The 27,525-nt window shown below is 47.7% G+C and overlaps 1 protein-coding gene across 2 annotated transcripts; it reads right to left on the bottom strand.

Annotated features, from left to right (window-relative positions):
• Positions 1 to 292: 292 nt before the first annotated feature.
• tk2 (thymidine kinase 2) lies at positions 293 to 26,108 on the bottom strand. Of its 2 annotated transcripts, none has more exons than XM_038806232.1 (10): positions 25,793 to 26,108; positions 24,296 to 24,339; positions 22,131 to 22,205; positions 16,058 to 16,111; positions 13,949 to 14,038; positions 12,923 to 12,996; positions 10,620 to 10,708; positions 2,870 to 2,949; positions 1,560 to 1,640; positions 293 to 814 (listed from the first exon to the last, which is right to left on the bottom strand). In XM_038806232.1, exons 1-10 carry the CDS (start codon positions 25,890 to 25,892, stop codon positions 707 to 709), a joined length of 795 nt encoding a protein of 264 aa, XP_038662160.1. In that variant the 5' UTR covers positions 25,893 to 26,108; the 3' UTR covers positions 293 to 706. The 2 variants fall into 2 exon arrangements, with proteins under 2 accessions (XP_038662160.1, XP_038662161.1); XM_038806233.1 differs by having other exon boundaries at positions 24,310 to 24,339; positions 25,793 to 25,921.
• Between the last annotated feature and the right edge of the window lie 1,417 nt (positions 26,109 to 27,525).

The following is a 27,525-nucleotide window of genomic DNA, read 5'->3' as shown; positions in this document are numbered from 1 at the left end:
TGAGGCAGCAGTGCTAAACACTGTGCCACCCATAACTCAACATCAGGTCAAACCATACTGCCTGGTCTTTGTAATCTATGCAGCAATTAACAAAACCCCCATATCCCATGTGCATTAATACCCTGTATATGAGGGAGAAAATATTATGCTGACAGATGAATTAGAGCCCATGCGGGGCGTAAACATTGACTAATTGGCCCAAATGACCTGTTTCTAGTGTTGTAAATTCTGTGTAGCTACACCAGTAGACATTGAGCTCGACTGGCAAATACATGTTTCATTCTTTTTTAAATTTGCAAGTTGCATGCGATTTGCTCATGACCGATACTGAGTATCGGTCAAGAATTCCTGAAATCTCCTGACCCCAGAGTAAGTGTGGAATGTAACCGATCCCAGGGTCAGGAATAGCACAGGAACGATGCAGGGAGATGAAACGAGGTGTGACGAGCTTCAAGCACAAAGAGCAGCCACAGGACACGGCTAATACCGAGGGTGAAGAGATTCACTGGAACTATCAACTGGATAGGGCCTTTCAGTGAAGCTCCCATAGAGAGAGTTTGAAATTGCCGACAGTGCAACAGTAGTTCCAATTGGTCCAAATTGGGCTTTATGGCGAATGGAATTTAAAATTGTAATGGGATGGTTGTCAGCCTTAGGTCGCAGAGTGTGATTGTCGGATAAACGGTTTCAGTTAATGACTCTCCTGTTATGTGCAATTTTCAGTGGATTTTGTCCAAATGGGATAGAGAATCTTCTCCCGGTGGCTCTCGTATTGTTTCATCATATTCTGGTGGTCGTGGTCAGCAGGAATCACCTGGAAAAAAAAGAGTATTAAAATAATGAGTCGAGGACACACTACACAAGTAGAGGACACTCAACACTTCCCCTCATTACAACACCAGCCATTACAACCAGCTCCACTTCCCCTCATTACAACACCAGCCATTACAACCAGCTCCACTTCCCCTCATTACATCACCAGCCATTACAACCAGCTCCACTTCCCCTCATTACATCACCAGCCATTACAACCAGCTCCACTTCCCCTCATTACATCACCAGCCATTACAACCAGCTCCACTTCCCCTCATTACATCACCAGCCATTACAACCAGCTCCACTTCCCCTCATTACAACACCAGCCATTACAACCAGCTCCACCTTCACTCATTATAAAACTAGATCTACTATTCCCCTCATTACAAACAACACCGCTTCCCATCAATTTAAAACTAGCTCTACTCCACTCCCCATTACAACACCAGCTCTACTCCATCCCTCATTAAAATACCAGCTATTACAACCAGCACTACTCCATCCCTCATTAAAATACCAGCTATTACAACCAGCTCCACTTCCCCTCATTACAACACCAGCTCTACCCCACCCCTCATTACACCAGCTCTACCCCACCCCGCATTACACAAGCACTACCCCACCCCTCATTACAACACCAGCTCCAATTCCCCTTCATTGCAAAACCAGCTATTACAGCCAGCTCCATTCCAACCTCTTTTATGCTACGAGTTAGTAATATGTTTTCCAGTTAGATTACTCACCAAGACTGGGGCAGGTACTTTGAAGGAAGTCTGTTTGATCAACCAGTCTTCATAAAGCTGATGAAGAGCGTGTAAGTACTCCTGGTGAATGGGACACAGACAGCAGTGAGAGAAATCCATGAAATGAAAGCAATGCTCCTCCCCTATTCCTCCAATCCTCAACAGCCAGTGCCAAATCATTCCTGGGGTACAGTACCTGCATCAGGTGCTCTCTCTGGTATCCTGCCCGCGTGGTCATTCTTCATATCTGTCCGCTAGCTATTCAACTGTGACAGACATCACAGTTCTCACTGGATGGCGCCACACATACAGGCACTCTGCATTAAGGAGCAGAAACCCTTCAGTCCAAGAGCACTTCACCCCCAGCACAGACAACAGACTGACCCCGGGGCCTCCAATCACGCTAACTGCTATTTCCTCCAGCTAAGCCCTGGAGAATATCTAAATAACTGAAGCCATTGCCTCCTGTCCAAACCACAAGCTTTGTGCCCACATTTCCGATTCAATAATCCTCAAGTCATAACCTGAGCCACAGAGTTTGTAATACCAGTGTCCGATTCAACCCCAATCTTTTGTTTCTTCATTATTTTCTTGGGATGTGGGTGTCTCTGGCTACGCCAGCATTCTCTGCCCATCCCTAAATGACCCTGAATTGAGTGACCGGCTCGGCCATTTCAGGGGGCAGTTAAGAGTCAGCCACATTGCTGTGGGTCTGGAGTCACATGTAGGCCAGACAGGGTAAGGGCGGGAGATTTCCTTCACTAACGGGCATCAGTGAACCAATTGGGTTTTACGACAATCCATAATGCTTTTGTGGTTACCATTATGGAGACTAGCTTCCTTCCAGGTTTATTAACCATGAGCCCCAGAGCATTGCCCTCCCGGTGACAGTACCACCACACCACCATCGCCACATTTCAGCTTCCAATCTCCCAACATAAAAAACTCCACCTCCCCCCCTCCCCCAACATTGCCTGCCTCAAACCATCTGCTGCTGAAACTCCCACCCATCGCGTTTCCAATGCCAGATTTAACTATTCCAATGCTTTCAACACTAGTCTCCCTCTCCCGTGTACACTTAAACTAATCTGTGCAGCCCTCCGAACTCGCATCAATACCATTCCCCCTCCAGCCCTGTGCTCCCGACCGACACTGAACTCCAGTCCAGCAACACCTCGCTTTTTAGCAGCCACTGAATAAATGTGAGGATGCTGACAAATGAACAGACAGCGATGATCCCTCATTAGGAACTCTCCAGCCAGGGAAGGGAGCACCTCCTCCTGTCCACCCCCAACCAGACCCTTTCTCACCAGGGGAATCACTTTTTCCTCATTCCGACACCGGGTTTTCAGTCTTTGGTAACAGGTCTCAGGAGAGGTTTGAAGATACACTGAGAAGGAAGGAGATTGAAGAGTTGGCGTGTTAGGATTCTTGTAAAATATAAACGGTAGCCTCCACCCCCCCACCCCACCCCCATCGAGCCAATTTCTTCCCGCACCCGACCTTCATTCAAGGCCTATTGTGGGTGAACACTTCAACTGGTACCGGGGTCACTTGATGTTCAGACTCGGTGCATGGCCGTGTTTCCTCAAGCTGAGACAGTGGGAGATATTCCACCACAGAGAGCATCACATTTAGTGCTAGATACTGCACTCACCCGATTACCCCACATTTTCCAGCGATCGGGTGGTGGGTGGGGGGTGGGGGAGCGGGGTCTAACTGAAATACTGACTTTCAACATGAGGATTTGGCTAAAAATCTGAAAAAGAACAAATAGCGGGGCTGTGGGGAGAAAAGCAGGGCCAATCGAATTACTCTTCAGGAGAGATGGAACCGACACATTGGGCCAAAGGGCCCCTGTGCTGTATCAGTTCCAGGATATTAAAAGGAAGGACATGATTTGGAACGGAGCATTAGAATAGTAAGACTCAAGTCACGAGAGGGCGTTGCTGGGTTAACTTGCGTTCCTTATTAGTTGGGCAGCACGGTAGCATAGTGGTTAGCACCGTTGCTTCGCAGCTCCAGGGTACCAGGTTCGATTCCCTACTTGGGTCACTGTCTGTGCGGAGTCTGCACGTTCTCCCCGTGTCTGCATGGGTTTCCTCCGGATGCTCCGGTTTCTTCCTACAGTCCAAAGATGTGCAGGTTAGGTGGATTGGCCATGATAAATTGCCCTTAGTGTCCAAAAAAAAATGTTAAGTGGGGGTTACTGGGTTCCGGGGATATGGTAGATACCTGAGCTTGAGTAGGGTGCTCTTTGTAAGGGCCGGTGCAGACTCGATGGGCTGAATGGCCTCCTTCTGCACTGTAAATTCTATGATTCTATGATTCTATGAGTTATTACCATTTGTAACGAGATTTATTTAATTATAAATAACTAGGAGATTTCCTAATTCAGGCTAATTGTAGGTCCCTTATGCCAGACCGCAGTTAACTCAGCGACGCTCTCTGATAAACACAGTCTGACCTTTTATCCATCATCTTTCCCAGCAACGTGTTCACAACCCACTGTATAACATACGCCTCATCGTTCAATCTTCTTCTTTTGCCAATTTCCTTGAATGTGTCTCCTCTGGTTACCGGTCCTCCTGGTCAATGGAAACAATTCTCTCCACCCAAAACCCCCCCACCCCCCCCCCCCCCCCCACCCACACCCACCCCCCACACCCCCACCCCCCCACCACCCACACCCCACCCCCACCACCCACACCCCACACCACCCACCCCACACCCCCCCCACACCCCCACCACCCCCCCCACCCCCCACACCCCCACCTCACCCCCAACTCCCCCCCCCCCCCCACCACCCTAAATAGTGCTGTCAAATCCCGCATCCCCCACCACCTCCAAATCATTTCGATTCTGGAGAGGGGAGAAGCTGGGATTGTTCCTACTTAACTTGGGATTTTTGTCATGTTCACATACAATACCCAAAACAGATTAATATAGAAAGCTAAAATATATACAGGTACCAGACACCGTATCCGGGTAGTTTGGGATCGCGACGTGTGCTGGATTTGGGGATTTTACGGATTCCGAGTCCTCGGCCTAGCACGTACTTAGAATACATAAAAGCATGAAAAATAAAGAATGAAAATATTATGTAGGTCCTACTGTCTGTGGAGGTTGCTGCAATGTCGGAGGAGCTGAACACTTGGAGAACAGCCCCACCTCGGCCTTCCAATGGAAGGGAAGGTGCAGCAGGCGAAGGTGGTTGGGGCCTAGGATGGTACAGCCCCGAGGAACTCCTGCAGCGATGATCCACGACTACAATGATTGGCCTCAGGAAACCACAACCATTTTCCATGCTGCTCGATGCGAGTCTAACCAGTGGAGCGACCTCGCCAGCCTCAGGACTTTAAGGACTCTTTGGTACCATACTCAGTCAAATGATGTCTGGACAATGGGTAAATCCTTTCACCTCGCCTGTCTATAATACAAACATCAAACTTCCATGCATTTTATACCTATGCTCAACCAATCTCAACAGCTTTTACAATGCATGGAGTACATTGTCAACACATCGCATAGTTTACATCACAATTCAGCCAACATTGAATGGTGCTTTGAATTGTGATGGAATGTAGAAGTTGTTATATATTATATTTCATATTTGTGGCAGTATTGTTATTTACTGGTTTAAAATACATACAGGCAGCCTGTCCACTAAAATTATACTTAAGGTACTATAAGGTGGCAAGGTGGTGCAGTGGTTAGCACCGCTGCCTCACGGCGAAGAGGACCCGGGTTCGATTCCGGCCCCGGACACACATTTTCCCTGTGTCTGCGTGGGTCTCACCCCCACAACCCAAAGATGTGCAGGGTAGTTGGATTGGCCACGCTAAATTGCCCCTTAAATGGCAAAAAACAATTGAGTACTCTAAAATTTATTTTTTAAAAATAATTAAGGTGCTATAAAAGGTGACATAATTATTAAATTTGGATTTTAACCATTTACTTGTTTACATATAGATGGTTAATGGGACATTGTTTTGATTGCTGGAGATTCCCTGGGGTGTAGATAATCATGAAGGAGTGTGTTTAGTCCGAGGTAAGCAGAGCATGGGACATCTTAGTGGGTTACAGGTGACATAATTAATGGGAGGAGCCAGGTCTGCCTGTAGTTTTGCAGTCTGTATTAAGATTTTAAGTTGAACACAAGTTTACCAAAGGATTGGAGTCAGAGAAGATTGCTAACCTTATTTATAATAATAGGGGCTAGATACAGTGCAGACTTTGTTTGCACTGAGTGCTGAGCTTGTGGCATTTGAGTACTACAGTGAGAGTTTGGTGACTGAGGGAGTGCTGAGCTTGTGGCATTTGAGTGCTACAGTGAGAGTTTGGTGACTGAGGGAGTGCTGAGCTTGTGGCATTTGAGTGCTACAGTGAGAGTTTGGTGACTGAGGGAGTTAGGTGAGGAGGGAGTAAGGTGCTCCTTACATTTCATTTCCTATATTTATCAAAGAGCGTGAAGGGAACCAGGAGTTTAGAGTACAGCTGACTGGGAGCAGAGTCGGAGGGCGGAGGTCCAGTTGGTCCACAGGGCAGCTAATTCTGTAAAGTAAGAGGGGATGGAGGCTAGGGCAGTTGCATGCTCCTCCTGTAGGATGTGGGTGGTGAGGGATACCACTGGTGTCCCCGCTGACTATACCTGCGGGAAGTGCACCCAACTCCAGCTCCTCAGAGACCGTGTTAAGGTACTGGAGCTGGAGCTGGATGAACTTCGGATCATCCGGGAGGCAGAGGGGGTCATAGAGAAGAGTTACAGGGAGGTAGCCACACCAAAGGTACTGGACAAGAGTAGCTGGGTTACAGTCAGGGGAAAGAAAACTAACAGGCAGACAGTGCAGGGATCCCTCGTGGCCATTCCCCTTCAAAACAAGTATACCGTTTTGGATGCTGTTGGGGGGGATGACCTACCGGGGGAAGGCCCCAGCGGCCAGGTCTCTGGCACTGAGTCTGGCTCTGGGGCTCAGAAGGGAAGGGGGGAGCATAGAAAAGCAATAGTAATAGGAGATTCAATGGTTAGGGGAATAGATAGGAGATTCTGTGGTCGCGAGCGAGACTCCCAAAAGGTATGTTGCCTCCCGGGTGCCAGGGCCAGGGATGTCTCTGATCGTGTCTTCAGGATCCTGAAGGGGGAGGGTGAGCAGCCAGAAGTCGTGGTGCACATTGGTACCAACGATGTAGGTAGGAAAAAGGGTGTGGAGGTAATAAACAAGTTTAGGGAGTTAGGCTGGAAGTTAAGGGCCAGGACAGACAGAGTTGTCATCTCTGGTTTGTTGCCGGTGCCACGTGATAGCGAGGCTAGGAATAGGGAGAGAGTGCAGTTGAACACGTGACTGCAGGAATGGTGTAGGAGGGAGGGCTTCAGGTATTTGGATAATTGGAGCGCATTCTGGGGAAGGTGGGACCTGTACAAGCAGGACGGGTTGCATCTGAACCAGAGGGGCACCAATATCCTGGGGGGGAGGTTTTCTAGTACTCTTCGGGAGGGTTTAAACTAATTTGGCAGGGGAATGGGAACCGGATCTGTAGTCCAGCAACTAAGGTAGACTATAGTCAGGACGCCAAAGCACGTAGTGATGCAGTAGGGAAGGTAACAATGACAAAGGAGAGTACTTGCAGGCAAGGAGATGGGTTGAAGTGTGTATACTTTAATGCAAGAAGCATCAGGAATAAGGTGGGTGAACTTAATGCATGGATCGGTACTTGGGACTACGATGTGGTGGCCATCACGGAAACTTGGAGAGAAGAGGGGCAGAAATGGTTGTTGGAGGTCCCTGGTTATAGATGTTTCAACAAGATTAGGGAGGATGGTAAAAGAGGTGGGGGGGTGGCATTGTTAATTAGAGATAGTATAACAGCTGCAGAAAGGCAGTTCGAGGGGGATCTGCCTACTGAGGTAATATGGGTTGAAGTTAGAAATAGGAAAGGAGCAGTCACCTTGTTGGGAGTGTTCTATAGGCCCCCCAATAGCAGCAGAGATGTGGAGGAACAGATTGGGAAACAGATTCTGGAAAGGTGCAGAAGTCACAGGGTAGTAGTCATGGGCGACTTCAACTTCCCAAACATTGAGTGGAAACTCTTTAGATCAAATAGTTTGGATGGGGTAGTGTTTGTGCAGTGTGTCCAGGAAGCTTTTCTAACACAGTATGTAGATTGTCCGACCAGAGGGGAGGCCATATTGGATTTAGTACTTGGTAATGAACCAGGGCAGGTGATAGATTTGTTAGTGGGGGAGCATTTTGGAGGTAGTGACCACAATTCTGTGACTTTCACTTTAGTAATGGAGAGGGATAGGTGCGAGCAACAGGGCAAGGTTTATAATTGGGGGAAGGGTAAATACAATGCTGTCAGACAAGAATTGAAGTGCAGAAGTTGGGAACATAGGCTGTCAGGGAAGGACACAAGTGAAATGTGGAACTTGTTCAAGGATCAGGTACTGCGTGTCTTTGATATGTATGGCCCTGTCAGGCAGGGAAGAGATGGTCGAGTGAGGGAACCATGGTTGACAAGAGAGGTTGAATGTCTTGTTAAGAGGAAGAAGGAGACTTATGTAAGGCTGAAGAAACAAGGTTCAGACAGGGCGCTGGAGGGATACAAGATAGCCAGGAGGGAACTGAAGAAAGGGATTAGGAGAGCTAAGAGAGGGCATGAAAAATCTTTGGCGGGTAGGATCAAGGAAAACCCCAAGGCCTTTTACACCTACGTGAGAAATATGAGAATGACTAGAGTGAGAGTAGGTCCGATTAAGGACAGTAGCGGGAGATTGTGTATTGAGTCTGAAGAGATAGGAGAGGTCTTGAACAAGTATTTTTCTTCAGTATTTACAAATGAGAGGGGCCATATTGTTGGAGAGGACAGCGTGAAGCAGACTGATAAGCTTGAGGAGATACTTGTCAGGAAGGAAGATGTGTTGCGCGTTTTGAAAAACTTGAGGATAGACAAGTCCCCCGGGCCTGACGGGATATATCCAAGGATTCTATGGGAAGCAAGAAATGAAATTGCAGAGCCGTTGGCAATGATCTTTTCGTCCTCGCTGTCAACAGGGGTGGTACCAGAGGATTGGAGAGTGGCGAATGTCGTGCCCCTGTTCAAAAAAGGGAATAGGGATAACCCTGGGAATTACAGGCCAGTTAGTCTTACTTCGGTGGTAGGCAAAGTAATGGAAAGGGTACTGAGGGATAGGATTTCTGAGCATCTGGAAAGGCATTGCTTGATTAGGGATAGTCAGCACGGATTTGTGAGGGGTAGGTCTTGCCTTACAAGTCTTATTGAATTCTTTGAGGAGGTGACCAAGCATGTGGATGAAGGTAAAGCAGTGGATGTAGTGTACATGGATTTTAGTAAGGCATTTGATAAGGTTCCCCATGGTAGGCTTATGCAGAAAGTAAGGAGGCATGGGATAGTGGGAAATTTGGCCAGTTGGATAACAAACTGGCTAACTGATAGAAGACAGAGAGTTGTGGTGGATGGCAAATATTCAGCCTGGAGCCCAGTTATCAGTGGCGTACCGCAGGGATCAGTTCTGGGTCCTCTGCTGTTTGTGATTTTCATTAACGACTTGGATGAGGGAGTTGAAGGGTGGGTCAGTAAATTTGCAGATGATACGAAGATTGGTGGAGTTGTGGATAGTGAGGAGGGCTGTTGTCGGCTTCAAAGAGACATAGATAGAATGCAGAGCTGGGCTGAGAAGTGGCAGATGGAGTTTAACCCTGACAAGTGTGAGGTTGTCCATTTTGGAAGGACAAATCTGAATGCGGAATACAGGGTTAATGGTAGGGTTCTTGGCAATGTGGAGGAGCAGAGAGATCTTGGGGTCTATGTTCATTGTTCTTTGAAAGTTGCCACTCAAGTGGATAGAGCTGTGAAGAAGGCCTATGGTGTGCTAGCGTTCATTAGCAGAGGGATTGAATTTAAGAGCCGTGAGGTGATGATGCAGCTGTACAAAACCTTGGTCAGGCCACATTTGGAGTACTGTGTGCAGTTCTGGTCACCTCATTTTAGGAAGGATGTGGAAGCTTTGGAAAAGGTGCAGAGGAGATTTACCAGGATGTTGCCTGGAATGGAGAGTAGGTCATACGAGGAAAGATTGAGGGTGCTGGGCCTTTTCTCATTGGAACGGAGAAGGATGAGGGGCGACTTGATAGAGGTTTATAAGATGATCAGGGGAATAGATAGAGTAGATAGTCAGAGACTTTTTCCCCGGGTGGAACACACCATTACAAGGGGACATAAATTTAAGATAAATGGTGGAAGATATAGAGGGGATGTCAGAGGTAGGTTCTTTACCCAGAGAGTAGTGGGGGCATGGAATGCACTGCCTGTGGTAGTAGTTGAGTCGGAAAATTTATGGACCTTCAAACGGCTATTGGATAGGTACTTGGATTAGGGTAGAATAAGGGAGTGTAGGTTAACTTCTTAAGGGCAGCACGGTAGCATTGTGGATAGCACAATTGCTTCACAGCTCCAGGGTCCCAAGTTCGATTTCAACTTGGGTCACTGTCTGTGTGGAGTCTGCACATCCTCCCCGTGACTGCGTGGGTTTCCTCCGGGTACTCCGGTTTCCTCCCACAGTCCAAAGATGTGCAGGTTGGGTGGATTGGCCATGACAAATTGTCCAAAATTCTATGATTAACCTAGGACAAAAGTTCGGCGCAACATCGTGGGCCGAAGGGCCTGTTCTGTGCTGTATTTCTCTATCTATCTATAAGTGCCATTTGAACTGTATTGAGTTGCTTAATTGGAATCAGTGGCAGGCGCAGATAGAAAGTTAATGTTTTTCCTTTTAATTAATAACTGTTTAACTGTGAATTGTAAAGCTGTTTATTTGATGTTAACGTGGTTAGTTCCGTGTTTAAATTAAAGTTTGTTTTAACATAAAGGTACCTATTGGTTGGAGTCATCGCTCCTTGGGGTCAAGTTTCCTTTCCTCAGTTTTACAAATTCAAAAATTGTTTAGGGTTCCCATCCGGTATCCGAACAAAAGTTGAGGTCAGGTCCGGTTTCCCAACAGATTTTTTACACCCCTCCCCCATAACTGTTAGCGAATCTTACCAATCAAATCAATTGGAATATCGTTGTTCGTCACGATCCAATTAAACCACTCCGTCAGCACGGCATAATCCACAGCTGGCATGATGGAGCTGAGGGGGGGGGAGGAAAGGCGAGTGTTATATTCCTCTAGCGGGAATCAATGTTAAAGTTATAATTAGGCGGTTCAGGAAGAAAAGGCTTATGGAAGTCTGGATCTCGCCCCCTGAGAGAAGGTTGTGAATGCTGAGAGGTCAGCTGGAGGTTTGCAGAGTGAGAATCTATAGATTCCTGTCGGGCAAGGGGAGCAGGGTCAGGTAAATGAAGTTGAGGGATGGGTCGGTCATGATCCGATTGAATTGCAGAGTGAGCTCTGGTCCCCTATCTCAGTCAGAGTGTTCAGGATTCAGACCTCAATTCAGACAGTCCCAGCAAGTGGAGACCGGAGCTCCGGCTTGGAATTCCATACGAAATAGGCCATTCGGCCCCTTGAGCCTGCACCGCCATTCGTGGTTGATCTGTTGTGTTTCGAATTTCACATCCCGCTCTCCGCCGATAGCCTCCAACTCCCTTGCCTAACAAGAACCAACTACCTCCACCTTAAAAATATTCAGTGATCCCCACCTCCTAACCACCATCCAGTGAGTTATTCACATCAGGTGGGCGTGGTTACCCTCCTTGTATTTTGTTGTGAGTTGGCGTCAACATTCCACCATATGGGCCGAACACCTAAATTTGCGTAAAGTCATTCAAGCCACAGGTGTGTCCATGTTGCAGCCTGTCAGGATTCACAGGCCGAGTCAGAGTCTATCCTCCAGAGGGAAAAGCAAAAAGGTACAAAATAAAAACTCACTACATCCTCACTGGAGTTGAAACCAATCATTGTTGCCAAAGCTCAATCATTCTCTCTGGATTTTAAACTCCGAGGGACCTTCACCTCCAATTAAAGTGTCACAGAGCAGACCACTCAGCCCATCGAACCTATGCTGGCATTTTCCTCCAGTTTAGCCCCCCCACTCCCTCCTGTATTATTTTTGTTTCGGTTGACGGTTTTAGCCTCTCTCCTGTGATGGGATTCTTTCAGGATAGTAACTCATTCATCTGGATTAAATGTGTTGTTAACGAGCCATTCAGGAACAGGCAACAGCAGTGTGGTCAGTTGTTTTTTTGGGGACAGAGGGGTTTGAGGAGGGAATGCCAATGTTGAGGACCTGGACAGCTGAAGGCATAGCCGCTAATGGTAGAGCGAAAGAAGGCTGTGCATTTATATAGCGCCTTTCGTGTCCCCTGGACATCACAAAATGCCTTGGAGTCAATGTAGTACTTTTGAAACGTGGGGCGGAATTCTCCGACCCCTGGGGGGGGGGGGGGGGGGGGGGGGGGGGAATCGTGCACGCAGGTCGGCGTGCCCCCTGCGGCGATTCACCGGCCCGCGATGGCCCGAGTTCCCGCCGCTGACAGGCCTCTCCCGCCGGCGTGGTTTAAACCACTTCTGGTACCGGCGGGATTGGCGGCACGGGCGGGCTCCGGGGTCCTGGATGGGGGGGGCGATCTGACCCCGGGAGGTGCCCCCACGGTGGCCTGGCCCGCGATCGGGGCCCACCGATCGGCGGGCGGGCCTGTGCCGTGGGGGCGCTCTTTTTCTTCCGCCCCCGCCATGGCCTTCACCATGGCGGGGGCGGAAGAGACCCCCTCCCCTGCGCATGCGCCGGTATAACGTCAGCAGCCGCTGACGCTCCAGCGCTTGCGCGGACTTACGCCGGCCGGCGAAGGCTTTTCGACCCCGGCTGGCGGGGTGCCAAAGGCCATTCGCGCCAGCCGGTGGAGCGGGAGCCACTCCAGCGCGGGCCTAGCCCCTAAAGGTGCAGAGAAATGGGGAGGCCCGACGCCAGAGTGGTTCACGCCACCCCGTCCCGCCGGGACCCCCCGCCCCGCCAGGTAGGGTAGAATCCAGGCCGTGGTCACTGTTCTCATGTCGGAGTCAGAATTGGAGGAATGCAGAATTCTGGGAGGAGATCACAGAGAGAAGAGGAGGAAGAGACCATTGAGGGGTTTAATAACAAATAGCTGCAATAATATTATTTTTAAAGTATATTACACACTTTGGCAAAGGTAAACTGTCAATCAGCCGACCTCCAAACTGTACAGATTAATCTATTATTAACCTTCCCTCTTAACTCAGTTCTTGTCTTCATTTCCTTGGAAGGTGAAAACTACCAGACAATAATAATAAACCTGTTTATCTTTGCCAGACATGGGAGCAGAGTGATGTTAACTTGAGAGGAGAATTAGCATCAATTTGGTTGGTCATGCGCAACAGTGCTTACCTTCGATAATGGTTCTCCACAAAGACGTACTTTGCACTGTAAATGGACCTCTCGATCATTCGGATCGGCTCCAGCTTCAAAAGACAAAATGCCACAAAGAACTGGAGAGAGGATGCAACACACAAACAGGCCATTCAGCCCCGCACATCTGTGCCAGTAATAGTGCTCCATTTGAGCTTGCTCCCACTTTCAGCTGATCCCATCAAAATAACCTTCTATTCCTTTCTCCTCCATGTTTAACTAGTTTTCCCATAAGTGGCGACATGATAGCACGGTGCTTAGCACTGTTGCTTCACAGCGCCAGGGTCCCGGTTTCAGCTCCCGGCTTGGGTCACTGTCTGTGCGGAGTCTGCACGTTCTCCCCGTGTCTGCGTGGGTTTCCTCCGGGTGCTCCGGTTTCCTCCCACAAGTCCCGAAAGACGTGCTGTTCGGTGAATTGGACATTCTGAATTCTCCCCGTGTACCTGAACAGGCGCCGGAACGTGGCAACTAGGGGCTTTTCACAGTAACTTCATTGCAGTGTTAATGTAAGCCTACTTGTGGCAATAATGAAGATTATTAGATTATTATTAAGTGTATCTATACTATTTGTCTTAACTACCAATTGTGGTTACAATTCCACATTCCCACCACTCTCTAGGTAAATAAGGTTCTCCTGAATTCCCTTAGGATTTTTTTTTTAGGGATTACCACTCCACTAAACAAATGACAAATCTCTTGATCAACTCTATCAAACCCTTTTCTAATCTCAGTCACCCCTCAAGTCTTCTCTTTTCCAAGAGAAAGAGCTCTGGCCGATTCAGCCTCTCCAATAGTTGTAACCTCTCCATTCTAGGATGATCCTAGTCAATCCTTTCTTGTACATTTTTCAGAATCTCTGTACCCTTTCTGATATACGGAGATCAATCAGTGTACAGTACTCCAAGAGTGGTCCAACCAAAGTTCTGTACAAGTTTAAGTGTTGTATAAATGATTTCTCTTCTTCAAAATTAAGACACTCGGTTCTTTTCCATTCGATGCACATACCTGAGGCCGCATGTGTTGCTGCAACATAGTGAGCTGTACGTAGGTCTGGAGTGTAATTGCCCAGCGTGAGGGATTTTCATACATCAGTGCCTGCCAATAAAGTTATTTTGATGTGAATAAACCTTGGATGCAATGCCTTCCCATGGCTCATTTTTTATCGATGTATTTTCATTGCTGATCTGTGTCGGCATCCGTATCCCCGAGAGATGGCAACAGCAAAGAGGCATGCGAGGAATAACGTTCAGCAACGTTCCCAACTGGAAAACAGGGTCCCAGGGAAAAGGGAAGAGTTCATGTGCCCCAATCAAAAAGCTCATCATTGGTCACCAAACTTCTTTTTAAATTTTAATTCTTTTTTTTTCGAATTAAGGGGCAATTTAGCGTGGCTAATCCACCTAACCTATACATCTTTGGGTTGTGGGGGTAAGACGCACACGGACAGGGACCTGTTTGTGGAGGGGAGGTTCGCGAGCTTGGGGGAGTTAGAGGGGAAGTTTGGGCTCCCCCCGGGGAACATGTTTAGGTATATGCGGCCGTTTTCACGAACGGTGAGAGCAGGTGTGTTGGAGTTCGTGAAAACGGCCGTAAAGGCCTGGGAACTCGGCCCATCGGATAGGGGAGAATCACTGCTCGCCGTAAAAAAACGGCGAGCAGCGATTCGTGTCGTGGGGCGGCCGTGGGGGGAGGAGAATAGCGGGAGGTCGGGAAAAATGTCGGGAAGGCCCTCCCGCTATTCTCCGACCCGTCGTGGGGGGCGGAGAATCGCACCCATTGGGCGCTATTCACCGCTCCCCATGCCATGTGGGAGAATTGCAGGAGGCCCCCCCGACTAGTTTCACGACCCCCTGGCACCCCCCTCGATTCTCCTACCCCCCCACTCGGAAGAATTGCCGCTCGCCGTTTTTCACGGCGACCGCCGATTCTCCGACCCGGATGGGCCGAGCGGCCTGCCGTTTTCGACCATTTCATGACGGCGGCAACCACACCTGGTCGCTGCCGTCGTGAAATCGCTGTGAGATGCCCGTTTTGGGGCTTGTAGGGGGCCTGGTGGGGACTGAGCACCGTGATCGGTGCCCACCGATCGTCGGGCCGGCGTCTCAACAGGGACGCACTATTTCCACTCCGCTGCCCCGCAAGATCCAGCCGCCACGTCTTGCGGGGTGGCTGAGGGGAAGACGCCACCGCGCATGCACGAGTTTGAGCTGTCAGCCGTCGTGACATCAGCCGCGCATGCGCGGGTTGGAGCCGGCCAACCTGTGCATGCGCGGCTGACGTCACTTAGACACCGCCGTCGCATCACTCTCGGAGTGCCCCCGCGGCCGAGAGTTACGGAGCGCCGCTCCTAGCCCGGCCGGGAGGGGAGAATAGGGGGCAAGGAGCGGCCTCCGAGGCCGTCATGAAACCCGGCCGAGTTCACAACGACCCTCCCGATTTTTCCCGGGAATGGAGAATCGCGCCCATTGAATTGAACACACAGAACACTTTAAACTCAACGATGAAGGAACAGCAATAGCAATAGTTCCAAGTCAGGATGGCTTGTGACTTGAAAGGGAACTTGCAGAGGGTGAACCCATGTGTCTGCTGCCTGGCGAGTTGCGTGAAGTCGATCGGGAAATTCACATCCTTACCTTAGACTCACCCCATGACCTTTCCCCTCCCAGCACCATTCCAGCTGTACATTCCTGCTCACCTACTCCAGGGCGACACGATGGCACCATGGTTGACACTGCTGCTTCCAGCTTTGGAGTTTGCATTTTCTCCCCGGGTCTGCGTGGGTTTCCTCCGGGTGCTCCCGTTTCCTCCCACAAAGATGTGCAGGTTAGGTGGGGTTATGGGGATAGAGCAGGGGAGTGGGTCCAGGTCGGGTGCTCTCTCAGGGGGTCAGTGGCCTCCTTCTGCACTGCAGGAATTCTGTGGTTCCCCACCATCCCTCAATGGTGTAACTCACACCCTTTCCTTCACCTTTGAGAACCCTTTACTCAGAAGGTGAGCTCAAACCTAACCCCGCTTCCCTTCCATCTGAAACACCTTTTCCTCCTCAGGATTCGGCTCCTCCACCTGCAAGCTCAGACACTGTGCAATAGAGGGATTGGAAATCCTTTTTCTTACCAATAGGTTATGGCCCCAGATATTCCTCCACTCCGATACCGGCTCCGTCGAGGTCTGCCATGGGATAGAAAAATGAAGCTTTAGAAGGACAACCCGCAGAATCATAACATTTACAGTGCAGAAGAAGGCCATTTGGCCCATTGTGTTTGTACCGGCCCTTGGGAGTGAGTGACCACAAGGGTCTGGCTATGCCGGACTTTTTCTCTGGAATGGTCAGGGTAGAAAGATTGAACAGCAAAAGAGCTCCTGCTACCAGAAGCTGAGGTTTATATCGGCCTTGGAGTGCGTGCAGTGCAGGTTCAACAGAGTGAGACCTGGGCAAACGGAGTTAAGTGATGAGGGCAAACTGCATAGACTAGGCCTGTATTCCTGCGGGAATGGGGTGATCTACCCATGCTCTTTCAGAGTACACGAGTTGAGGGTAAAACTTGAAAAAACAGATCAGAAGCGCTGATTCACACAAAGGGGAGCACAACCTGGAACTTTCTCCCCAGCAGGAGCTGCTGAGGTTGGGGTCCAATTGGAAATTTCAAAACCAAAGTTGATAAGACTTTTGATGGATAAAGTTGGTAAAGGAAACGGAACTAAGGAGAGTAAATGTGTTCAAATACAGCTCAGCCAGGGGCAGCACGGTAACGCAGTGGTTAGCACTGCTGCCTCACGGCGCCGGGGTCCCAGGTTCGATCCCGGCTCTGGGTCACTGTCCGTATGGAGTTTGCACATTCTCCCCGTGTTTGCGTGGGTCTCACCCCCACAACCCAAAGATGTACAGGGTAGATGGATTGGCCACGCTAAATTGCCCCTTAATTGGAAAAAATGAATTGGGTCCTCTAAATTTATTTTTTAAAAATACAGCTCAGCCATGGTCTAATCGAATGTTCGACTCAAGTGACCTCAGGCAACTCATGTCACCAACAACAAAATAAGGCCAAATATTGGTCATCTGCACCCTTCAGCGATTGGTGGGATACAGTAACATTAATAATAATGGATTAGCAACAGAAGGAAGCCATTCAGCCCCTCCACAATGCAATTAGATCATTGGCTGGTCTACAACTCAACTCCATTTACCCATAGGGGCTGGTTTAGCACAGGGGCTAAAGAGTTGGCTTTTAAAGCAGGCCAAGGCAGGCCAGCAGCACGGTTCAATTCCCGTACCAGCCTCCATGAACAGGCGCTGGAATGTGGCAACTAGGGGCTTTTCACAGTAACTTCATTTGAAGCCTACTTGTGACAATAAGCGATTTTCATTTCAGTTCCCGGAACCAATCTCAGTCTCAAAAAAAACCCTTGACCACCCCCCCCAGCTTCTACAGCCCTTCTTTACCCCACATCAGCCCCCCAAAAAGAGTCCCACAGTCCAGAAAACGTCTTCTGAATTTACTCCAGAACGATCTGGTTCTAACTTTAATTTATGTGACATTGTTCTGGATTGGCCACCAGAGGAACTCGTTTTTACACTTCTATGGAGAATAAAATAAACCTGCTCATCAGGCTCAGCACCTTCGGCAACTAGCTATTTTTAAGATCTCAAACCTAGTTTGATTGGATCCAGACTGTCCTATCAGACTCATTCAAATCGCGCAGGTACAGATCAATCAATTCCTTTGTTTCAGCTAATTGCAATGGCAGGGGTTTGAATACAATACACTTCCTCCTGGGAATTGTAAAATCAAATGTAAAATTGTAAAATCTAATTCCCGTACCAGCCTCCCCGGACAGGCGCCGGAATGTGGCGACTAGGGGCTTTTCACAGTAACTTCATTGAAGCCGACTCGTGACAATAAGCGATTTTCATTTCATTTTCAAATGGCAAAGATGTCATTTGAAACATGAAGGTATGATAATCAGCCTAGCTGAAGGAATATGGGGAAATGCAATCAGAAGTCCCTCAAAGGGTTAATAGCTGCAAAACGGTTTTAGAATGCAGACAGACGTTATCACACAGGCTTTAAGATAACAGCTGGAAACAGCTCATGATGTAACCTGATACCTTGCTTTCATTCAAATCAGAGAAATTCTAGCAAATTAAGTTCTAAAGTTGCACAAAGGGAACAAATTGTCCACCCTTTGATAGAAGTTAATTATTGTAGCAAGCAATTGATTAGAATTGCCAGAATCTTACGTTTGAATTGCTTGAAATAATGTTTATTTGTGAATGATAGAAACTTAATGACACCAGGTAAAAGTGGAAATCTGGAGATTATGGTTGAGTTGACTATTCACCGCAGCTAACCGCTTCTCCCCAAGAAGCATAGAACATAGAACGATACAGCGCAGTACAGGCCCTTCGGCCCTCGATGTTGCACCGACATGGAAAAAAACTAAAGGCCATCTAACCTACACTATGCCCTTATCATCCATATGCTTATCCAATAAACTTTTAAATGCCCTCAATGTTGGCGAGTTCACTACTGTTGCAGGTAGGGCATTCCACGGCCTCACCACTCTTTGCGTAAAAAACCCACCTCTGACCTCTGTCCTATATCTATTACCCCTCAATTTAAGGCTATGTCCCCTCGTGCTAGCCACCCCCATCCGCGGGAGAAAGCAGCCATCAGATATATTAAAATCTGACAAACTCAGGTCATATTGTACACCAAAGCATCCTCATGTAAACAGTAAGGCTGCTAGAAGGGTAAAAAATATCCTGAATGGCTAGTGGCCACGGCAGTCAGCTCTCAGGGCTGCTTTGGTGCATGGGGAAAGCTGGACGGAGGAACCGAACAGAAGATCGAAACTACCGGGAGAAAATCAACCCATAAAGAAAGATTGTGAAGGACGCCAGGAAGGTCTGATCAACCGGAATGGAATTCCAGGAGCAAGGTCTTTTTTATTTGTTGTAAAGACAGTGATGTAATCTTTTGAAGCAAAATAAAATAAGTTAAAAACTCACTCTAACCTGAAATAGTAGTTATTATAAAATATCGAAAAGTCTGCTATACTATACCTCAGCAAGGTGGGACTCAGGATCGAAGCTACTGAGTGGTAAGTAGATAGAATCTTCTTTGTAGATATAGGTTATACTGGGAATAACTTGAAATATTAGTTTGACCTGAATAGTCCCTACTTAAGTCTGCATTAAAGAGGCGAGGAGCAAATCCTTGCACCATACGGATTCTTTTTGACCCTTAGGTTTAGGGGGAAGATTTCGAAAAGAAGTTGGTGATAAAAATACATGACGCCCAAAATTTAAAACCTGAAATAGCAGTTTACCCAAATAACTCACCTATATATTCTCAACAGATCCAGGCCCTTAAAGGACATTGAGTGGTAAGTGAGTTAAAATTCTTCCTTGTAGATTTGGTTCCTATAATAACTTGAAATATAGTTTGAAATAGATTAATTCCCATCTAGTATCAGCAAGGAAGTCTAAGGGATCGAAGACCTTAGAGTGGCCAACTAGTTAAGAAGGAAGATGATATAGTAATCCAGAAAGGACTGATATATTTAGTCTTAAAAAAGTTGAGCATAAAAATACAGAATCAAAATCAAGTGGCATGTGCAGGCCCCAGGTATTCCAGTGATCTTCCCAATTACAAAGCTCTGGGCCAGACAGTGTCAAAAGCAAGAGTCGAGATACAAGAGGTCTGTACAACTATGAAAGGGTAAGATTTTGTAAGATGTTTCCACAGGGGGAGACCAAAACTGGGGTGATAAATGCAAGATATTCAACAACAGATCCAATAAACAATTCAGGAGGAAATTCTTTACCCAAGCTCCAGAAAGTATGAGAATGGGAACAGCTTTGGGACCAATTGGATTGTGTACAGTGGGAGTGACTGGAAAGAGGTTTGGGTCCATTGGGATTGTGTACAATGGGAGTGGATGGGAAGGGCTTTGGGTCCATTGGGATTGTGTACAGTGGGAGTGAACGGGAAGGGGCTTAGGTCATTGGGATTGTGTACAGTGGGAGTGAATACAAAGGGGTTTGGGTCAATTGGGATTGTGTACAATGGGAGTGGATGGGAAGGGGTTTGGGTCCATTGGGATTGTGTACAATGGGAGTGGATGGGAAGGGGTTTGGGTCCATTGGGATTGTGTACAGTGGGAGTGAACGGGAAGGGGCTTAGGTCATTGGGATTGTGTACAGTGGGAGTGAATGGAAAGGGGTTTGGGTCCATTGGGATTGTGTACAATGGGAGTGGTTGGGAAGGGGTTTGGGTCCACTGGGATTGTGTACAGTGGGAGTGAATGGAAAGGGGTTTGGGTCCATTGGGATTGTGTACAATGGGAGTGGATGGGAAGGGGTTTGGGTCCATTGGGATTGTGTATAATGGGAGTGGATGGGAAGGGGTTTGGGTCATTGGGATTGTATACAATGGGAGCAAAGAGGAAGGGGTTTAGGTCCATTGGGATTGTGGACAATGGGAGTGGATGGGAAGGGGTTTAGGTCTGGGATTGTGTACCATGGGAGCAAATGGAAAGGGGTTGGGTCCATTGGGATTGTGTACAATGGAAGAAAGTAGGAAAGGGGTTGGGGTCCACTAGGATTATGTACGATGGGAGCGAATGGGAAGGGGTTTGGGCCCATTGGGATTGTGTACAATAGGAGCGAGTGGAAATCAGGAATCATCTGAAATACAAGAAATCTCTACAACTATGAAAGGATTACATATGGTTTCTGATGTTTCCACAGTTGGAGGACCAAAACTTGGGCTATAAATGTAAGATATTTACCAACAGATTTAGAAGAATTTAGAACAGTACAGCACAGAACAGGCCCTTCGGCCCTCGATGTTGTGCCGAGCAATGATCACCCTACTCAAACTCACGTATCCACCCTATACCCGTAACCCAACAACTCCCCCTTAACCTTACTTTTTAGGACACTACGGGCAATTTAGCATGGCCAATCCACCTAACCCGCACATCTTTGGACTGTGGGAGGAAACCGGAGCACCCGGAGGAAACCCACGCACACACGGGGAGGACGTGCAGACTCCGCACAGACAGTGACCCAGCCGGGAACCGAACCTGGGACCCTGGAGCTGTGAAGCATTGATGCTAACCACTATGCTACCGTGCTGCCCTATAAAGATCCTATAAAGAAATCAGGAGAAAATTCTTTACCTGAGCTTCAGAAAGTGCAAATGATTGGGAAGAGGTTTGGGTCAAATGGGTGCAAGTAGGAAGGGGTTTGGGTCCATTAGGATTGTGTACAGTGGGAGAGGATGGGAAGGGGTTTGGGTCCATTGGGATTGTGTACAATGGGAGTGGATGGGAAGGGGTTTGGGTCCATTAGGATTGTGTACAGTGGGAGAGGATGGGAAGGGGTTTGGGTCCATTAGGATTGTGTACAATGGGAGAGGATGGGAAGGGATTTGGGTCCATTAGGATTGTGTACAGTGGGAGAGGATGGGATGGGTTTGGTCCATTGGGATTGTGTATAATGGGAGTGGATGGGAAGGGGTTTGGGTCCATTAGGATTGTGTACAGTGGGAGAGGATGGGATGGGTTTGGTCCATTGGGATTGTGTATAATGGGAGTGGATGGGAAGGGGTTTGGGTCCATTAGGATTGTGTACAGTGGGAGAGGATGGGAAGGGGTTTGGGTCCATTAGGATTGTGTACAGTGGGAGAGGATGGGAAGGGGTTTGGGTCCATTAGGATTGTGTACAGTGGGAGAGGATGGGAAGAGGTTTGGGTCCATTAGGATTGTGTACAGTGGGAGAGGATGGGATGGGTTTGGCCCATTGGGATTGTGTACAATAGGAGCGGATGAGAAGGAGTTTTGTTCATTAAAAACATCTTCAAGTGTGTAATTAACCTAGTAAGCCTCTCAGCTATATCAAACCTCTATACCACAGAGAGTGAAGTGGTTCACAAAGAAACTCCACCATCACCTTTTCAGGGAAATGGGTGGTGGACAATAAATGGCAGCAAGACCCAGAATTAATTTTAAAGGGTGCTGACACTGTGCGTGTGGAGTTTGCACATTCTCCCCATATCTGCGTGGGTTTCACCTCCAGACCCCAAAGATGTGCAGGGTAGGTGGATTGGCCACGCTAAATTGCCCCTTAATTGGAAAAAATTTTAAATTAGAAAAAGGATTGACACAGTTTGCTCCTTACCTCAATATTACAATATTTGGCAAAGTATTCCAGGCATGTAGTCTTTCCACTCGCAATATTCCCTTCAACACAAATCTGAAATGAAATATAAAAGCAGACAAATGTTTGTTTCCTGCCACAAAGGTTACGTCAATTGCCCTGCACTTCAAATCGAAGAAGAGTTTGGGAAACTCAACACGGCCCCTATTGGATGCGGACCACACACACGAGCCCTTGGCTGTCGGTCATACTTTGAGGTCACAAAGTGTGAGAAGTGGAAGAATATCACAACTGGGTGGTTGCTGGGGAAATAGATTCTCTTTGAAAGTCAAAGTGACTCCTTGAATGTGGAAGTGGTGCTCTATCATCTTACCTCAACCTCACTGAAGTTGCTAACTCCGCCCATCCTGCACTGCTCCGATTTTTGGTAAGAAATAAAAAAGACCTGTGTTGAAATAGATATTCAGAGATCTCAAAGTGCCTCACAACCAATGAAGTGCTTTCTGAAGTGTCGTCACTGTTGTAATGTAGGATATGCAGCAGCCAATGTGCACAGTAAGATCCCACATACAGCAAAGTGATAATGACCATTGTAATCCATTAGGTGAATTGGGCATTCTAAATTCTCGCTCTGTGTACTTGAATGTGGCGACTGGGGCTTTTCACAGTAACTTCACTGCAGTGTTAATTATTATAATCTGTTTTTTGGGGGGGGAGGGTGCTGATTGAGGGGCAAATATTGACCAGGAGACTGAGGCTAACTGTTCAAATCTCTGCTGCATTCGTGCTCACTGCACACGGTTTTACAGATAGTTACACTATGCTGCTGCTCAAAAATCTGTTTCTGCAACAAAGAAAGGTCCAAATTCTGTTACTTTTCAGGATTAATGGGGTTGGCAGCAGGGGAAATTGATGTTTAGGTTTTTAATTCTCCGTCACCAGTAGCAAAGATGTGCAATGGAATGTCCAAAGGTTAGGTGGGATTAGAGGGATAGGGCAGGTAGTGGGCCAAGGTTAAGGTGCTCTTTTGGACGGTCAGTGCAGACTCAATGGGCTGAATGGCCTCATTTTACACTGTAGGGATTCTATGATTCTAAGAACCAGAGGGCACAGATTTAAGATAATTGACACACGTAACATCAGTACGAGGAGAACATTTTTCACACACCGAAAGGTCGGGGGGGGGGCACTAGATGAAATGTTCTTTCAGAGGGCCAGCACACAGACAATGGGCCGAATAGCTTTGTTCTGTGCTCTAACACTTCAGCCCATCGTGTCTGTGCTGACCACCAGGCACCTATCTTTTCTAATCCCATTTTCCAGCACCGGAATCATGGCCAACCCAGCTACCCTGCATATCTTTGGGTTGTGGGGGTGGAATCCACACAGACATGGGGAGAATGTGCAAACTCCACACGGACAGTGACCCGGATCGAACCCAGTCCTCGCTGCAGTGAGGCAGCAATGCTACCCACTGTGCCACCGTGCCGCCCGTCCTAGGCATTACTCTGACATGAAATCCTTTCTTAGCCTGGGTCTCAATCCCACAATCCAAAGATGTACAGGCTGGGTGGATTGGCCACACTAAATTGTCCCTTAAATTGGAAAACAAAAAGAATTGGGATTGGCTTTCAGAGTCCTGGAGTCATACAGCACTGAAACAGGCCCTTCAGCCCATCGTGTCTGTGCTGACCACCAAACACCTATCTTTTCTAATCCCATTTTCCAGTACCGGAGTCTCAGCTTCGATTCCCAGCTTGGTCCATAGCCTTGTGGGCTCTGGCGTTTCAAGTGCTTATCTCAATGCTCGCTGATTTTAGTTTTCCTAATTTCTCTGGTAGCCCCAATTTCTGAGGGACTGTTGAAAGTTTGACCAAAGTTTATTGCAGCCTTCAGTCCTGTCCATCTGGAAAACAGCTCGGTGGCACCAGCCTCCTGGATTTAAGATTTTTCTGCTTCTTGGGTTGAGCTTGGGCAGCTATTGTTGATAGCAGCCCCCATGTTCCCGGCAAGCACCCTAAACTGCTCAAACACTTGGGGAAAGTGAGAAAGACCCCATTGTACAGTAACTTGTCTGTCTGTTCCAGTTTATATATTACATGCTGCCACATTACGTGTGCTGACTTGTCGGCATCGGTACTTTGCATACTTAAACACACTTATGTCCATTACCCCATGATACATACCACCAACTTCTTACCCTCCTTCGACTTACTGCTGAAGAGGCGAGCTAGGAAAATAAAACATGGAAGTCCGTTATTGCTAAAAGAATGCAGGGATTGAGAGAGACAGACAGGGGCACAGAGTGAGCACGGTTACACAGAGAGAGATACATCAAGAGTGTAATAAGGAATTCAATTCACAACAAAACTTTGTGCCAAAAACTCAGGTGATTGGTATCCCCAACCCTCTCAACGCAAAGCAGCTCCGACCCAGCAACCCAGTCCCTTTAAAGCAACACAACTCCGTTTCCGAATTTAAAAGCATCATGCCCAACAGCGAATTAACAATGGAAAATTATTGCAAATTTACCATCACAGTTCATCCCATTGCTTTGTTGCAATCTATCTGGAGTTTGCTACATTCTCTTTGGGGCTTGCTACAATTTCTCAGGGGTTTGTTACAATCTGGGGTTTGTTACAGTCTCTCAGCGGGTTGCTGCAGTCTCTCTAGGGTTTGTTACAATCTCTCAGGGGTTTGTTACAATCTCTCTGGGGTTTGTTACAGTCTCTCAGCGGGTTGCTGCAGTCTCTCTAGGATTTGTTGCAATCTCTCTGGGGTTTGTTACAATCTCTCTGGGGTTTGTTACAGTCTCTCAGCGGGTTGCTGCAGTCTCTCTAGGGTTTGTTACAATCTCTCTGGGGTTTGTTACAATCTCTGGGGTTTGTTACAATCTCTCTGGGGTTTGTTACAATCTCTGGGGTTTGTTACAGTCTCTCAGCGGGTTGCTGCAGTCTCTCTAGGATTTGTTGCAATCTCTCTGGGGTTTGTTACAATCTCTCTGGGGTTTGTTACAGTCTCTCAGCGGGTTGCTGTAGTCTCTCTAGGGTTTGTTACAATCTCTCTGGGGTTTGTTACAATCTCTGGGGTTTGTTACAATCTCTCTGGGGTTTGTTACAATCTCTGGGGTTTGTTACAGTCTCTCAGCGGGTTGCTGCAGTCTCTTTGGGATTTGTTACAATCTCTCTGGGGTTTGTTACAGTCTCTCAGCGGGTTGCTGCAGTCTCTCTAGGGTTTGTTACAATCTCTCTGGGGTTTGTTACAATGTCTGGGGTTTGTTACAATCTCTCTGGGGTTTGTTACAATCTCTTTGGGATTTGTTACAATCTCTCTGGGGTTTGTTACAATCTCTGGGGTTTGTTACAGTCTCTCAGCGGGTTGCTGCAGTCTCTCTAGGATTTGTTACAATCTCTCTGGGGCTTGCTACATTCTCTCTGGGATTTGTTACAATCTCTCTGGGGCTTGCTACATTCTCTCAGGGGTTTGTTACAATCTCTGGGGTTTGTTACAGTCTCTCAGCGGGTTGCTGCAGTCTCTTTGGGATTTGTTACAATCTCTCTGGGGTTTGTTACACTCTGGGGTTTGTTACAGTCTCTCTGGGGTTTGTTACAATCTGGGGTTTGTTACAGTCTCTCTGGGGTTTGTTACAATCTGGGGTTTGTTCCAGTCTCTCTGGTTCCTACCTGCTGGGTAACGCTGGGCTTTGCAGGACAGGAAAAGCCGCTGAAAGTGATTCCAACACCAGGCGGACAGACCCAGGACTCCCCAAACAGTCACCGACATAACAGCTTCTCTGCATAGAGAGGGAGCTCACAGAAAGCTGCACCTCTGACTCGGAAACGTTTCCAACATATCCCTCCTCCACCGTCACCAGCTTCAGATGTAACTTCCTGAATTGTGTGTTGTTTTCACTCTTTAAAGGAGGGGGTGCGACTCCATGAAATCGTCCCAAACTACATTCGCAATATTGCATCCGAGGAATTGTTATTTTGCAAGAAAATATTGCTTTGCAGCTATCAAATTATTTATTGCTGCACTGGTAGCTGCTAACAATGATGTCTCCACAAAGGAGGAGCTTGATGCTGAGTGACATTATAGAAGTCTTCATAATTCTGAAAGGGTCATCGTGAAGAGTATTGTCACAGATTTGTCCCTGTTGGCTGACTGTCCAGTCCTGCTTCAGTAATGTGTGCAAGGAAGTGCTGAAATGCGATGTGGAGTGGGGAAACAGAAAAAAAGCAGCGGGTGTCAGAGAGAACACCACAATAAAGTTACCATTGTTTAAAGAGTGTCATTCTCCAAATGTACAGCAAGAATACCTGCATTTCCAAAATTCCACTTCAGAAGTATACCGTAGTCACTTGTTTTGATGTAAAGCATCCAGGAGAAATGTCTAGAGGGGATGATTGGAATGTGGAACTTGCTATCACAGGGAGTGGAATACTGGCCATACATCTGGGATTGGGCAAAGGTGGGCAATCTGCAGCCTGGGCGGAAAGGCGGGCACATGTGGCCCATCAGGGTTCTGAGTGTGACCCGCACGCAAAGCTGCCACATTCCGCTAATTTCCATCCATGTTTTTTCCTATCTATATCTTTAGTGATCCACGTGTAATAACAATAATCTTCATTAGTGTCACAAGTAGGCTTGCATTAACACTGCAATGAAGTTACTGTGAAAATCCCCTAGTTGCCACATTCCAGCACCTGCTCGGGTACACAGAGGGGGAAATTCAGAATGTCCAATTCATCGAACAAGCACTTTTTCGGGATTTGTGGTAGGAAATCAGAGCGGCCGGAGGAAACCCACGCAGACACGGGGAGAACGTGCAGACTCCGCACAGACAGTGACCCGAGCCGGGAATGGAACCTGGGACCCTGGAAGTGCTAACCATACGCGAGGGGGAGTGAAGTTTGGAGCGTGCTGATTGCTCACAACATTGACTGTGAGACCCGTGCACTCCCCCTGCGTCCAAAGTGTAAATATTTCTTCTGTTTTAACTATTTGAAGTTGGTAATAGTTCTATAATTATTATCTATGGGCAGCACGGTAGCACAGTAGTTAGCACTGGTGCTTCACAGCGCCAGGGTCTCAGGTTCGATTCCCAGATTGAGTCACTGTCTGTGCAAAGTCTTCACGTTCCCCCCGTGTAAGCTTACTTGTGACACGGATGGAGATTATTATTATCACGCGTGGATCACTTCAGATATACTGGTGGAGAAGGTGCTGCTAGCTGGGGTGTAGAAGGCAGAGTATTTAGCGATCGTGGTATCGGACCATGCTCCGCACCGGGCGAATGAGGTTGTGGCGAAGGGTTTGGCCCAGAGGTCGTCCTGGAGGCTGGGTGTGGGTTTGACGGCAGAGGTGAATTTTTACAGTAAGATTGTGATGGTGATTGAGGAGTATGTGGAGTTTA

The sequence above is a fragment of the Scyliorhinus canicula genome, chromosome 9 (genome assembly GCF_902713615.1).
Source record: "Scyliorhinus canicula chromosome 9, sScyCan1.1, whole genome shotgun sequence".
NCBI classification, from domain to species: Eukaryota; Metazoa; Chordata; class Chondrichthyes; order Carcharhiniformes; family Scyliorhinidae; genus Scyliorhinus; species Scyliorhinus canicula.
The sequence above is the reverse complement of the archived record's forward strand: the minus strand, read 5'-3'. Positions and strand labels throughout refer to the sequence as shown.

Bases quoted from the DNA above. Each gene is read 5' to 3' on its own strand.
- tk2 (XM_038806232.1), bottom strand. From the start codon at position 25,892: ATGTCGGTGACTGTTTGGGGAGTCCTGGGTCTGTCCGCCTGGTGTTGG. The intron at 22,206-24,295 runs GTATGTATCATG...ATTTCATTTCAG, and splicing joins AGGAGGGTAAGAAGTTGGTG to ATTTGTGTTGAAGGGAATAT. The intron at 16,112-22,130 runs GTAAGGAGCAAA...ATCCCATGGCAG, and splicing joins CCAAATATTGTAATATTGAG to ACCTCGACGGAGCCGGTATC.